Source organism: Oenanthe melanoleuca, chromosome 6 (genome assembly GCF_029582105.1).
Source record: "Oenanthe melanoleuca isolate GR-GAL-2019-014 chromosome 6, OMel1.0, whole genome shotgun sequence".
NCBI classification, from domain to species: domain Eukaryota; kingdom Metazoa; phylum Chordata; class Aves; order Passeriformes; family Muscicapidae; genus Oenanthe; species Oenanthe melanoleuca.
This window is the reverse complement of record NC_079340.1, coordinates 2,839,402-2,851,421: the sequence shown is the minus strand read 5'-3', so window position 1 is coordinate 2,851,421 and position 12,020 is coordinate 2,839,402. Positions and strand designations below refer to the sequence as shown.

Below are 12,020 nucleotides of genomic sequence, written 5' to 3'. Positions count from 1 at the left end.
ACAGCGGGCACACATTCCTACACCTGCCCCTTGTTCCCATCCCGTTTCCAGAAGCTGTTCCCGTGTGTTACTGTAAGAACCCAGACCAGGTGTGTGTGGGATTTGGAGGGGCTCTCTTGGGGGGAATGTGGGGGTGGTCTGTGGGATTTGGGTGGAGGGTTGAGGTGTGTGTGGGTGTCCCTGGGATTCCCGTTTTTCCCTATCATTATTCCTATTCTTCTTCTGCTCATGTTTCACACCGTTTTCTCCTCACCCTCCCCGTGCTTTCTTGCTTCTTGAACACCACCTTTTCAACATTATGCCATCTCCATTTTTTCATGCTTCCCCACTTTTTCCCACTGCCTTTCTTTTCCCGACTTTTGCCCCTTTTTTCCCCCCTTTTTTTCTCCTGCCCTGTTTTCACTCTCTTCTTCCTCTGCCCCGTTTTGTAGCGTTCTCTTCACTTCTTTATCCATTTTTCTTCTCTGCCCCTTTTTGACACCTTTTTTTGCTGCCCTTTTCTCCATCTTTTTGGCCCCTGCACTTTTTTTGCCACCCTTTTTTTGCTACCTTTTTTTGCCTATCAATGTCAATCCCTCAAATGATGGAATTAATGGGGGCATCTATCAATTTAAACTCTAAAAAATAAGGCACAATGGTGATTCCCATTCAATTTAAGCTTAAAGATGATGAAAATAGAGGGTTTTTTCACATTTCAAACTGATAAAATTGCATCATACAGAGCGTTCCCTGTTCTATTTAAACAAGAAGATTGAGATTCTAAATCAAATGCTATCCCTGAATAAATGGCCAAGGCAGGTTTCTTTCAATTGACACTCTTAATATTGCAGGTACATGGGGATTGGCCCAGTTTAAACACAGACAATAAAGGAAATTAACCAGTTAACTTCAGAAAATACTTCAATAGAAATGTGTTGGAATGGAAGCACGCCACACTTGTCTTCCCTATTTAATTCCATCAGGCTTCCTTCACCACAAATACTCTCAAAATTAAAATCAGAGATTCCTTGTCTTGCTGTGAAAGACAGGTGTCTGCTAAGAAAGGCAGGAGCATCTCTTGAAATGGAAAATATAAACCCCCTCCCTCTAAATCATTATACTTTTGAATGTAGTAGGGCACTCAGGCAAAGATCTGGGAATAGGAATAAGAGTTCTTTACTAGGAAAAATCAAAATAGAAATACAGTGCTACAAAAAAAAACCCAACCAAATCTCTTACAGAGTCAGAATCCAAGCTGACACCCGTCAGTCAGTCAGGGTGTTGGCACAGTCCCGTTCAATGGTGGCTGCATCCTCCTGCAGTGGCAGATGTGGTTCAGCTGGAGCAGTGCTCCTGGAGAAGGTGCAGTTTTCCCCTGAAGGTTCATTGATGATGTAGAAGGGTCTGGTTTTCCTCTGGAATCCAGTGGAAAAAGGCTGCTCTGATGTTCCAAATCTCAGATTTTACCTGGGTAGGAAAGGCTTGGCTCCTGCTCCTGGGTGGAGCATCTCCCAATGGGATGATGTAATTTTATCATTCATGCAGTGGGACTGAATGGCCCATTAACAGAAGATATTTCCCTGGAGCAAGGATGGGATGTGGAAGAGATAAAGAACACTGCCCCACCTGGTTTTTAACAGATGGTGATAGAATATACACTTTTGGTCGCATCCTGTATTGAAACCCAAGATATTATCCACCCCTTGTTCTATCACCATCTGCATCATACCCAAATCAATATCCTCTTTAGACTCCACAGTGAAACCTTACACTCAGTTCTCACTTAAGATTAGGTTTCCCTGTGGTACACAATGGGTTTCTCCATCTCTCTGCATCACCCAGCAAGTGGAACCAGGTCCCTGAGCAAAGACAATCCCACAGCTGGGTTTGTCTTTGCCTGACATGGGACTAATCCAAACAGTCTTTCCTAAAATGCCTTTCATGTGTACCACAGGGACTTTGTCTCCATGCACTGTGTGCAAGGGCTCAGACTGGGCAGGAGCAGCTCCATGGATGGACCCTGGGGTATTGAGCATCCAGGTGGCCTTTGCTGAGTTCATTTCCCAATTCTTGAATGTCCCTCCACCAAGTGCCTCCAGGGCAGTCCTAAGTACTCTGTTGCACAGTTCAACTTTCCCTGCAGCTGGTGCAGGATAAGGGATATGATATATCCAGTCAATGCCATGTTCCTTGGCCCAGGTGTTCCTAAGGAGAGATTGAATGTATTCAGACTGTGGGAGAGGCTGATGTAAAATTGAAGAGTAAAACTGAATACAGAGAGGGGCCAGGGAGGACCCCAACAGGTCCAGCTCTTGGGGTTCCTCTGGTACAAAATCCTTGTCCCCATCCCAGGTATGCACTGGGCTGGGTGCTTTCCCTGTAGAGGGATGGTCTCTTGCCATCAGTGGAATTCCCACCAGGCACGTGGCTGGAGGGTCACTGAGGTCACCCATGGCCAGGCACAGATTGTCCTGGTGTAGAGTTTTTTCCAGGGTCACCCACAGGACCAGGAGCATCCAAAGCTGAGCGGTGCTGGCTGGAGGCAGCAGCATCGTTGTGTTCATGGGTTCATGGAGGGAGGTGCTGTGGATGGGTTACTCTGTTGGGATTAAAGAATCCTTAAAATCAAGAGGTAGGAAGAAAAAATCTGCAACTGTATCTTAAAGGGTACAGGGATGGGATAAGAGACATTGTTATTAGGGAAGAGGGAACAGGGAGGGTGTGTGACTGTGGGAGACAGGGTGAGGGGAAAAGCAGGGTGGGGCAGTGTACTGCTTTGAAAAACCAGGTGTGTGCTAGGGAAGAGCAGGGCCTTCCCTTGAAATGGGGCTAATAAATCCCTTCCTCTGAATTATATAATTATTATATATTTATTATTATTTATATACTGTATTATGTATAGTATAGTATATATTAATATATAATAATCTTAATATTATTATATTATGTTATTATATTATTGTTACAATAATCGTATTTATATTATTATATATACTTGTGTATCATTATTATTATTATTATTATTATGTAATTATTATTATAATGTAATTATTATTATGATGTAATTATTATTGTAATGGTTTTGTAAGTATAATTTAGGAATTAAGGGGCTCTCAGGCGAAAATAGGGGATTTGAATAACAGTTCTTTACTAGTATATATATTTATATATATAAAAATATATAGCAAGGCAAGCAACACACCAACAACTATGTAGATAACAACAAACAGGAGAGGAACCCAGTAACAGTTCTTTTCGTTGTGGGCACTTTCCCCTGAGGTGCAGTTGCTGTCCCAGCTGGCAGGGAGTGCCAGCAGCTCCCGGTGCCCAGAGGCAGATGTGCTGATCCCCCGTGGCTGCAGGGATGCTGGGGGTGATGGTGGCTGTGTCCCAGATGGGAAGGGTGGAGGAGAGACTCTGCTCACGGATCCTCAGAGTGCTGGGCCCGGTGCTCCAACAGGATGGTGGGAGCTGGCAGGCTGAAGCAGGAGAGTGTCCTGGCAGGGTGCAGGGCCCAGCACCAGAAGAGGCAGCCCCCAGTGTTGGGATGAGGGATTGAGGTTTTCCAGTGGCCTTCCTCCTCCCAGAGCCAAAAACGAGTGAGTCCCAGCAAATCCCAACAGAAACTCTGAAGAAAGAAACAGGGAGTCTCCCCCTCCCCCTGTCACAAGCCATCAGTGCTACTTGGCAAGTAAAAGGGAAAAATTCCACAGCAGGGAGAACAGGAAAAAATAAAACAACCCCCAATATTATCCACCCTGAATTTTTTCCCATACCAACATGCTACATCAAATTAAAACCTTTAAATTATATACATACATGCAGTTACAGATACAGGCACAGTATCAAAACAAGGTGTCCTTGGGGCATGCATCAGGTCTCTCCATCTTTTTGCATCACCCACCAGGTGCAACCTGGTCCCTGAGTGAGGACAACTCCATGGAGAGGATTGTCTTTGCTGGAGGCAGAATTCACCCAAACAGTTTTTTCTAGCATACCTCTCATGTGTACCACTGGAACCTGATCTCCAGCTGGTATTCCCAAGGGCTAGGATTGGGCAGGCCCTGCTTGATTAGTGGAACCTCGAGTGTTCACAAACCATGTGGCCTTTGGTAGATCAATCTCCCAGTTCTTGAAAGTCTCTCCACCCAGTGCCTTCAAGGTGGTTTTAACCAGACCATTGCACTGTTCAACTTCCCCAGCCCCTGGTGCATGGCAGGGAATGTGGTACATCCACTCAATGCTGTGTTCCCTAGACAGGGTGTTTATACGGTTATTCTTGAAATGAGCCCCATTTTCTCCTTTGATTCTCTCAGGGGTGCCATGTCTCCAGAGCACTTGCTTTTCCAGTTCCAGGATGGTGTTCTGAGCAGAGGGGTGAGGCACAGGGAAGGTCTCCAACCATCCCGTGGTGGCTTCCACCATGGTTAGCACGTAGCGCTTGCCTTGGTGGGTTTGGGGCAGTGTGGCCTGCACTGTGCTGCCAGAGGAATGGAGGAAAATGCATTGGCAGTGTCAGTGGTGGCACCTTGCTGCCTTGGACTCCAGCTCGTGCAGAGTTCCAGCGTGTCCGGCACGGCAGCGCTCAGCGCTGGAGTCACTTCATTCACGGCAGGATAGTCCACAGTCAGTCTCCATTCTCCACCAGACTCGTGCACAGCCCAGATGGGGCTGTTGAAGGGTGAGTGGGCTTTGCTGAGCACCCCTTGGCTCTCCAGCTCTCGGATCATCTTGTGGATGGGGATCACAGCATCTCCATCTGTCCGGTACTGCCGGCGGTGCCTGGCAAGGTGGCAATTGGTACCTGTTGCTCTGTCACTTTCAGGAGTCCCACTGCAGATGGGTTTTCTGATAGTCTAGGAAAGGGGTTCAACTGCTTAATGCCCTCTGCCTCTACAGCAGCTATTCCAAAAGCCCACCTGAGTCCCTTTGGGTCTTTGTAGTAGCCATTCCAGAGGAAGTCTATGCCTAGAATACATGGAGCCCCTGGGCCAGTCACAATAGGATGTTTCTGCCACTCCTTCCCAGTCAGGCTCACCTCAGCCTCCAGTAGAGTAAATTCCTGCAATTTCCCCCAGCACCTCGGCTATGGAAACAGGTTCTGGCCCCACATGCCCCTGTGTCATTAGCTGACCCTGTGCACCAGTATCAGCTAAGGCCTCATGTTTTTGTGGCTCTCATGTGCCAGACCATTGGATCCACACTGTCCAAAGACCCAGTTTTCCTGTGCCTCTCCCTGGCTAGAGGCAGGGCCCCTCTAGCCCTGGTTATCATTTCTTTCCTGGCCATACATGGTTGCTGCAGGCACTGTGATGGTGAGATGCCACAACCCCCAGGAAGCGTCTCCAGTAGGAAAGAGTCACTTTGTTGGCACAGGGTCACTCAGGGGTAAGAAAACACACACTCTGGATAACACTGGCAAGGAACAAAGGAGAGGCAAGAAGGGTCTTTGTATGGGGTTCCACAGGGCAGGTTTATTCCAAACAAAAGCAAAGGGTCCAGGGTCAAAGACTGGAATCAATCCAGGCTCCAGGTTTCAATATGGGGAACAAGGGGGCAGAGCTGAGCATCAGGGCCAATGGGCTGAGGGCTCAGGGATGGTGTGAGGGCAGGCATAGAGAACCCATAGGGTAAATGGAGGTGGGACACTGCAGGAAAATGGTGCCAATGGGAAAGCAGGAAAGGGAGAACATTTAGGGAACATAAACATAAGGGGAAAAGAGGTGGGGAGGAAAGTGGTCCAACCTGGGAAACGGAACTGGGGTGTATTAGCATAAAAATGCAAAGAACTGTGGGGAAGAAGTCATTTTTCTCCATGGCCTTAGTGTCCTCTCACAACTAAGGGAAGAAAGAGACCCGGGTTTTCCTCCAGGGCATAGAAACTACTGCCTCTTGGGCAGGCTCTAGGGCTCCCAGAGAGGAGAACACTCAGATCCTCTGCAGCAGACAGATGGACATACATAGAAACCATTCTTCACTCAGGTGCCTGACTGCGAGCCCCGGGCTGGGGCACAACCCACCGTGGGTCGCACCTGTGCTGAAGGAGCCTCCAAGCTCCAGGTGCCACCACATGGAAGGAATGCAGGTGCTGCTGGAGTTACCGTGGGACAGGAACGGGCCCCACGGCAGCGTCACTCTGCCAGGGGCTGCGAGGAGAGGGAGAGGGAGCGCTGGGAATGCGGCACAAGGAGAGAGGGGGAGAGGGAGACAGAGACAATTACATCGCACCTGTCCTGAAAAGAATGCAGGAAGAAAAAGTACTAAATGCCACAGAAATTACTGACGAACAGCAGCCCCGGGGGATGTTGCTGGTTGCTTCTGGGGGCTCTCGGCAGGCGGGCTGAGCCAGGGCAGGGCAGGGCAAGACACAGCGCAGCGCTGGCGGCGTCCGGCGGGGCTCGGAGTCTGCCGGCCTTGGCAGCTCAGGCACAGAAATCAATCCCAATTGTCGGCGATATCCAGCACCTGCTGTTTCTCCCCTGCTTTCCTGCATGGATTGGACAGTTCTTCCTTTCCTCCCACAAAGCTGGAAAGCAAAATGCCGCCTGCCCCACGCCCATCCCCGCCCCTTTCCACCGCTCCAGCCTTGTCCCTCTTTCTCTCCCCTTTACTCTGCACCACTTTCTCCTCCTCCTCTCCCTGCCAGCTCCCAGCAAAGACATTTCACCCCCTGGCACCAGCTGCCTCCTCTCACTCCAGGCTCCTGCCCGTGAATCCAGACCCGCTGTGGGACCGGGCAATGGTGGGATAGGAGTGAATTATCGCAGGGATGATTGGGGTGGGCTGGGCCTGGCCAGGTGCCCGGTGCCAGCAAAACCTTCTCTGTCCCTCTCCTCCTCACCCTGGGCAGGAAACAGAACACATTAGGAAACGCTCAAGGTGTCGGGGTTTGTAAGGGGTTAAATCTTCCAAAGAGCTCAGCAGCTGTTCGTTGCTATAAAGTTTTTTATTTTAAAGTCACAGCAGTTCTCAAAAGGCACAGAGTCCCAATGTTCGAGTCAGTACTAAAAGCTTTCAGCACAGAGTCCCAAATAGAAGTCAAGCCCTCATTAGAAGCAGAAGCAGTTCTGTGGTTCAAGGCCCCGAGACGGACGAAGTTGCAGCCGCAGCTCCTGTCTTCTTCTGGGTGATGATGATGGTGGTGAGAGAAAGAGAGAAAGAGAGAAAGAGAGAAACAGAGAGAGTCTCTCCCCAGTGCATTGATTTATTTACAAATTATCGAGTGAGTTAAAAACACAAATCTGAAACATTTATTTTAAAACTATCAGAATTCCACTTTTTTAATACAATCGTTTACATAGAATCTGCATATACACCTTATCTGTTCTATCAGAAAAATGTAAACATTATTCTTACTTTTTTTTTTTGGTCTAAAATAAGGTTTTTGACCTCTCACTGAGACTTGTTGTTGAGATTTATTTTTGTTTCTGAGCTCTCACTAAAACTTCTTTTTAACGCTAAATTCTATGTCTTTTATTCTTAAGGCAGTAAAAAGGTAATATGAATAATACAAATAATACAAATAGAAATAATATAAATATAAAGTTACATGCATACTTAAAATAGCAGCTTACATCTCTGTTTCATATATGACTGGCTTAATATACAGTAATCTGTTTAAAAGTTTTAATTGAATCCCTGCACTCTGATCTCACTCTGAAGAATTCTCTATTTCACACACTGCAACACAAAGGGATGGGGGTTACAGTAACATCGTGTGTCTGCTTCCCCCTCAGGGAGAGTATTCCTTGTCCTGCTCCACCCTGGCTTTCCTCCCACAGCAGAGCAGTTAGATCCTTCACAACAGACAAAAAGACAGACAGAGAGATAGACAGACAGACAGAGACACAGGCAGAGAGAGAGACCATTCTTCAACCAGAGCTTGTTGTGCACTGAGGGCAATCCCCTCACTCCAGCTAGCAGGCTGGCAGGATGGATTGCAGAGACTTTTCCTTTGAACAGCCAGCCCAGCGCTGGCAGGGGGATGAACAGGCACTGAGGTGACCCTGAGAGCAAGTGCAAGGCACAGGGTGCAGCTGAGAAAGGACAGCCCTGAGCTGGGCTGAGAGGTGAAGCTGGGACTGCCCAGCGTGGAGAAGCTCCTTTCTCCAGCCCCTGTTACAGGGGAGCTCGGGGCTTGCTGCAGAGATACGGCTGCGGATTCGAGCAGATCACACTCCTGAATTTCTCCTCAGCCAGGTACACACACTCGGAATTGCCCAGGACAGGAACCCTGCAGGGAGGAGCAGAGGCAGCGCTGGTTCCCAGGGAACACGTTGTGCCCCTGTCCCCCCATGCCCTGCCCGGCTCCCTGGTACTCACGAGGAGCTGAAGCTGCTGCCGTCCCCCCACTGCAGGTGCTCGCCCCATCTGCGCAGCCCCACCCAGTAATCGCCGTTCCCGCCGAGGCGGAAGAGCAAATCCTGCCAAGGAGAGAGCAGTGGGAGCTGCCCCGGGCCCTCGGGGGGACACGGCCCCGGGGCTCCTTCCCTGCAAGGCCCCGGCACAGGGCTGCAGCCCCAGCCCCACCAGCACCCAGCCCGGCCCAGGAGCACCCCCAGGCTCCCCTCAGCCACCCCACAGCGCCCGCAGCCCCTCACTCACCATTGCCTCATCCTTGACAATGGCCAGGGAGGCCCCGAACTCCGAGCACCGCTCCTGAGCCTCATCCCAGGTTCTGTAATCCCTGGAGAAGTAGTAGCAGACTCCATTGTATTCAACCCAGCGATGGGGACAGCCCAGAGCCACGGGGGTAGTCGCAGTTGGAACTTGAGCCTGTGGTGCTGCAAGGGGAAGAGGAGAAGGTGTGAGGATTGCCCTGTGCAGGGAGCAGGGACCCCGCTCTGCCCCGAGGGGCTGGGCCCAGGCTGCTGCCCCTCCCTTACCTGACTGCACAGCCAAGGCCACCGCCAACGCCAGCACCAGCAACAGGAGCAGGATCAGCACCAAGATGACCCCAGGATGGCAGCTGAACCTCTTGCCTGGAGCAGGAAAGAGCTGCTGGCTGCCAGAAGCACAGCCGGCCCTCGAAGCTGCTGCCCCAAAGGCCGGGGAGCACAGGAGGAGCTCTCAGCCTGTTTGCTCCTCCCTCAGCTGGCAGCCAGAGAGCCAAGAGCCTGGACACAGGCAGGGACACAGCTGTGGGGACAGCCAGGGACAGCGGGCTGGGGACGGGCTGCAGCAGGAGAGCTGCACAGCCTTGGGGGCAGCTGCGGCTGCCGCTTCCAGCCACTGCTGGGGCCGAGCGCAGCACGAGGCCTCTTCCACACATCGGGAAACAGCCACACACCTGCCAGCCCTGTCCTTGCCAGTGACACTGGCCCTCCCTAGAGGCCACAGGCGTGGCCCTGCACTCACCCGGCAATTTGCTGAGGATGCTTCTGTGCCCATGGCCGGTTGCTGATGTGCCCTGGGGATCCAGGGGCTCCCTCACTCTGCCATCGCTGCTGCAGATTCCATTCTCCACATCTTCACTCACTGCACGCTCATGAGTCGTTTCTTGCGTGCCAGGCAAGTGAGTCAGCCCGGCTGCTTGTTCCTCCTGGAGATGCAGGAGCTCCTTCAGAGGCCCATGGATGGAGCAGAATTCACTCTTCTCCAGCTCACAGCCGGCATCTCTCTGCTTGAAACAAACAGCCCTGTGCTCCCGACACATCAGGAGTGCCGAAAAAGCCTTTCGGAGATCGGCCTCAGAAACAGCTATACACCCACGGGGATGGCCCATGGAAAGGGACATGATGACAGGTCCCGGCTGGTCCCGGCCCTGCGGGACACCGAGGCTCAGGAAGGCGCTGCCAGCTCAGTCCCGCGCTGTCCCCGCTGCCCGGACGCTGCGGCAGCACCTGCGGAGACAAGCGCAGCCTGCGGGAGCTCTCCGGTGCCCGCAGCCCCGGCCCCTCGGGCTCTGCAGCCGCTGCAGCCCAGCTCCGTGCCGGGACAGGCGCTGACAACGCCTGCGAGCTGCCGCCTGCGGGGACAGGACAGCTGCGCCTCGGAGTCCGCCTGCCCGGGAGGAAGAACCAGCAGCCCCGGGCTGCTCAGCATTGTCCCCGCATTCCCTGCCCCGCTGCTCGCAGCCCGGGCACACCGAGCGCTGCCACAGCCGCTTTGGGTCCCTGCCCGGCAACGGGAAGCGGCTCCTGGCCGAGAAGGCGGCGCCAAGGAGCCTCCAGAGCCCGAAGCAGGCAGGATGCGGCGCTTTGTGCCTCCACTCGGCGCCTGCAGCGCTCTGGGCTCTGAGGCTCGTTCAAGTTCATGCCGTGCCAGCCCTGAGCCGGGCAGGGACACCTCCCGCCTGAGCAGCGGCGCCGAGCCCGGGGCGCCACGGCCGAAAGTGTGGCGGGCACGGAGCAGCCACCTCCGGGCTACCGAGAGCCACCGGGATGAGCCATCGCTGCTGCGGCACCGGCTCGTCCCCAGCGATCCGCGGCAAGGAGGAGACCGCGGGCAGCCGCTCCCTGCCCAGCTCAGGCCAGGGGCACACGGGGGAAGCGGCGCAAGGAACTCGCCAGAACCGGCCCGTTCCCCTCAGCGCGGCCCCTCCGGCCGCAGCGAGCCCGGGCTGGGCACAACCGAGCGGGGTCGTACCTGTGCTGGAGCCGCTCCCAGCTCCGGGACCGCTGCACGGACGAGGGCGAATGCAGCGATAGAGAAGCGGTCCCACAAAATGTGCACAATATGTCTGCCGCGGCACAGTCATAGACGAAGTAGGCGGAGCTGGTTTTTGTACTTTGACCAGTCAGCGAGGGGAATGGAGCAGGCGGGGCGGGGCGAAGTCGCTCCTTTCCCGATCGAACCACAAAGAAAAAGCGCCCAATGCCGGAGAAGCTGGTGATGGACGTCATCCCCAGGGGAGCGACTTCCGCGGGTTCTCGCCAGGCGGGCTGAGCCAGGGCAGGGCAGGGCAAGACACAGCGCAGCGCTGGCGGCGTCCGGCGGGGCTCGGAGTCTGCCGGCCTTGGCAGCTCAGGCACAGAAATCAATCCCAATTGTCGGCGATATCCAGCATCTGCTATTTCTCCCCTGCTTTCCTGGATAGAATTGACATTTTATCGTTACTTTCGACCGAGCTGGAAAGCAAAATGCCCGCCTGCCCCACGCCCATCCCCGCCGTTTCCACCGCTCCAGCCTTGTCCCTCTTTCTCTCCCCTTTACTCTGCACCACTTTCTCCTCCTCCTCTCCCTGCCAGCTCCCAGCAAAGACATTTCACCCCCTGGCACCAGCTGCCTCCTCTCACTCCAGGCACCTGCCCGTGAATCCAGACCCGCTGTGGGACCGGGCAATGGTGGGATAGGAGTGAATTATTGTAGGGATGATTGGGGTGGGCTGGGCCTGGCCAGGTGCCCGGTGCCAGCAAAACCTTCTCTGTCCCTCTCCTCCACAACCTGGGCAGGTAACAGAACACATCAGGAAAGGCTCGAGGGTCCCAATAAAGGCAGTGAGAGATCTCTCACCGAGCACGAGCATAACAGGCTCTTACCGGCAAATTAAATGAATTCATTATCAAGAAAATCCGAGCAAGGGAAAGCAAAAATCCGAGGAAGGCCAAAGCCTAAAAATGCAACTACCCTACACTGTTCTCTCCATCCTGGGCTGCACTTTATCCCCGATTCCCTCCCTCCCTCGTCTCCACACCCTGGCAGAAGGATGGGAGTTAGAGTCGCGTGATGTCACTGCTTCTCCCTCTGGGAGCCAAACCCGTACCCTGATCGAGCCTGAGATTGCTCAAACTACATGAGAGACAGGGAGAGGAGAGGAGAGGGAGAGAGAGAGGGAGAGAGAGAGGAGAGGGAGAGGAGAGAGAGCGAGCAGCCGCTCCCTGCCCAGCTCAGGCCAGGGGCACACGGGGGAAGCGGCGCAAGGAACTCGCCAGAACCGGCCCGTTCCCCTCAGCGCGGCCCCTCCGGCCGCAGCGAGCCCGGGCTGGGCACAACCGAGCGGGGTCGTACCTGTGCTGGAGCCGCTCCCAGCTCCGGGACCCCTGCACGGACGAGGGCGAAAGCAGCGAGAGAGAAGCGCTCCCACAAAAGGTGGACGATAA

At 53.4% G+C, this 12,020-nt stretch overlaps 1 protein-coding gene and 1 long non-coding RNA gene across 3 annotated transcripts in view; both read right to left on the bottom strand.

The window, feature by feature from the left end:
• LOC130255170 (early activation antigen CD69-like) overlaps positions 1 to 9,724 on the bottom strand; it is a 30,731-nt gene extending 21,007 nt beyond the window's left edge. Inside the window, exons 1-2 of one of the 2 annotated variants that reach the window (XM_056495573.1) lie at positions 9,337 to 9,724; positions 8,865 to 8,960 (exon numbers count right to left, since the gene is read on the bottom strand). In XM_056495573.1, coding sequence (XP_056351548.1) covers positions 8,865 to 8,960; positions 9,337 to 9,715 — 475 coding nt within the window. In that variant the 5' untranslated portion in view covers positions 9,716 to 9,724. The remainder of the gene's footprint in view (positions 1 to 8,864; positions 8,961 to 9,336) is intronic. The other variant, XM_056495572.1, reaches the window with a different exon arrangement.
• LOC130255180 (uncharacterized) lies at positions 7,166 to 8,700 on the bottom strand. The gene is made up of 3 exons (XR_008840872.1): positions 8,584 to 8,700; positions 8,302 to 8,402; positions 7,166 to 8,212 (listed from the first exon to the last, which is right to left on the bottom strand). It is a non-coding gene; the product is annotated as an uncharacterized LOC130255180 (long non-coding RNA).
• Positions 9,725 to 12,020: the final 2,296 nt, after the last annotated feature.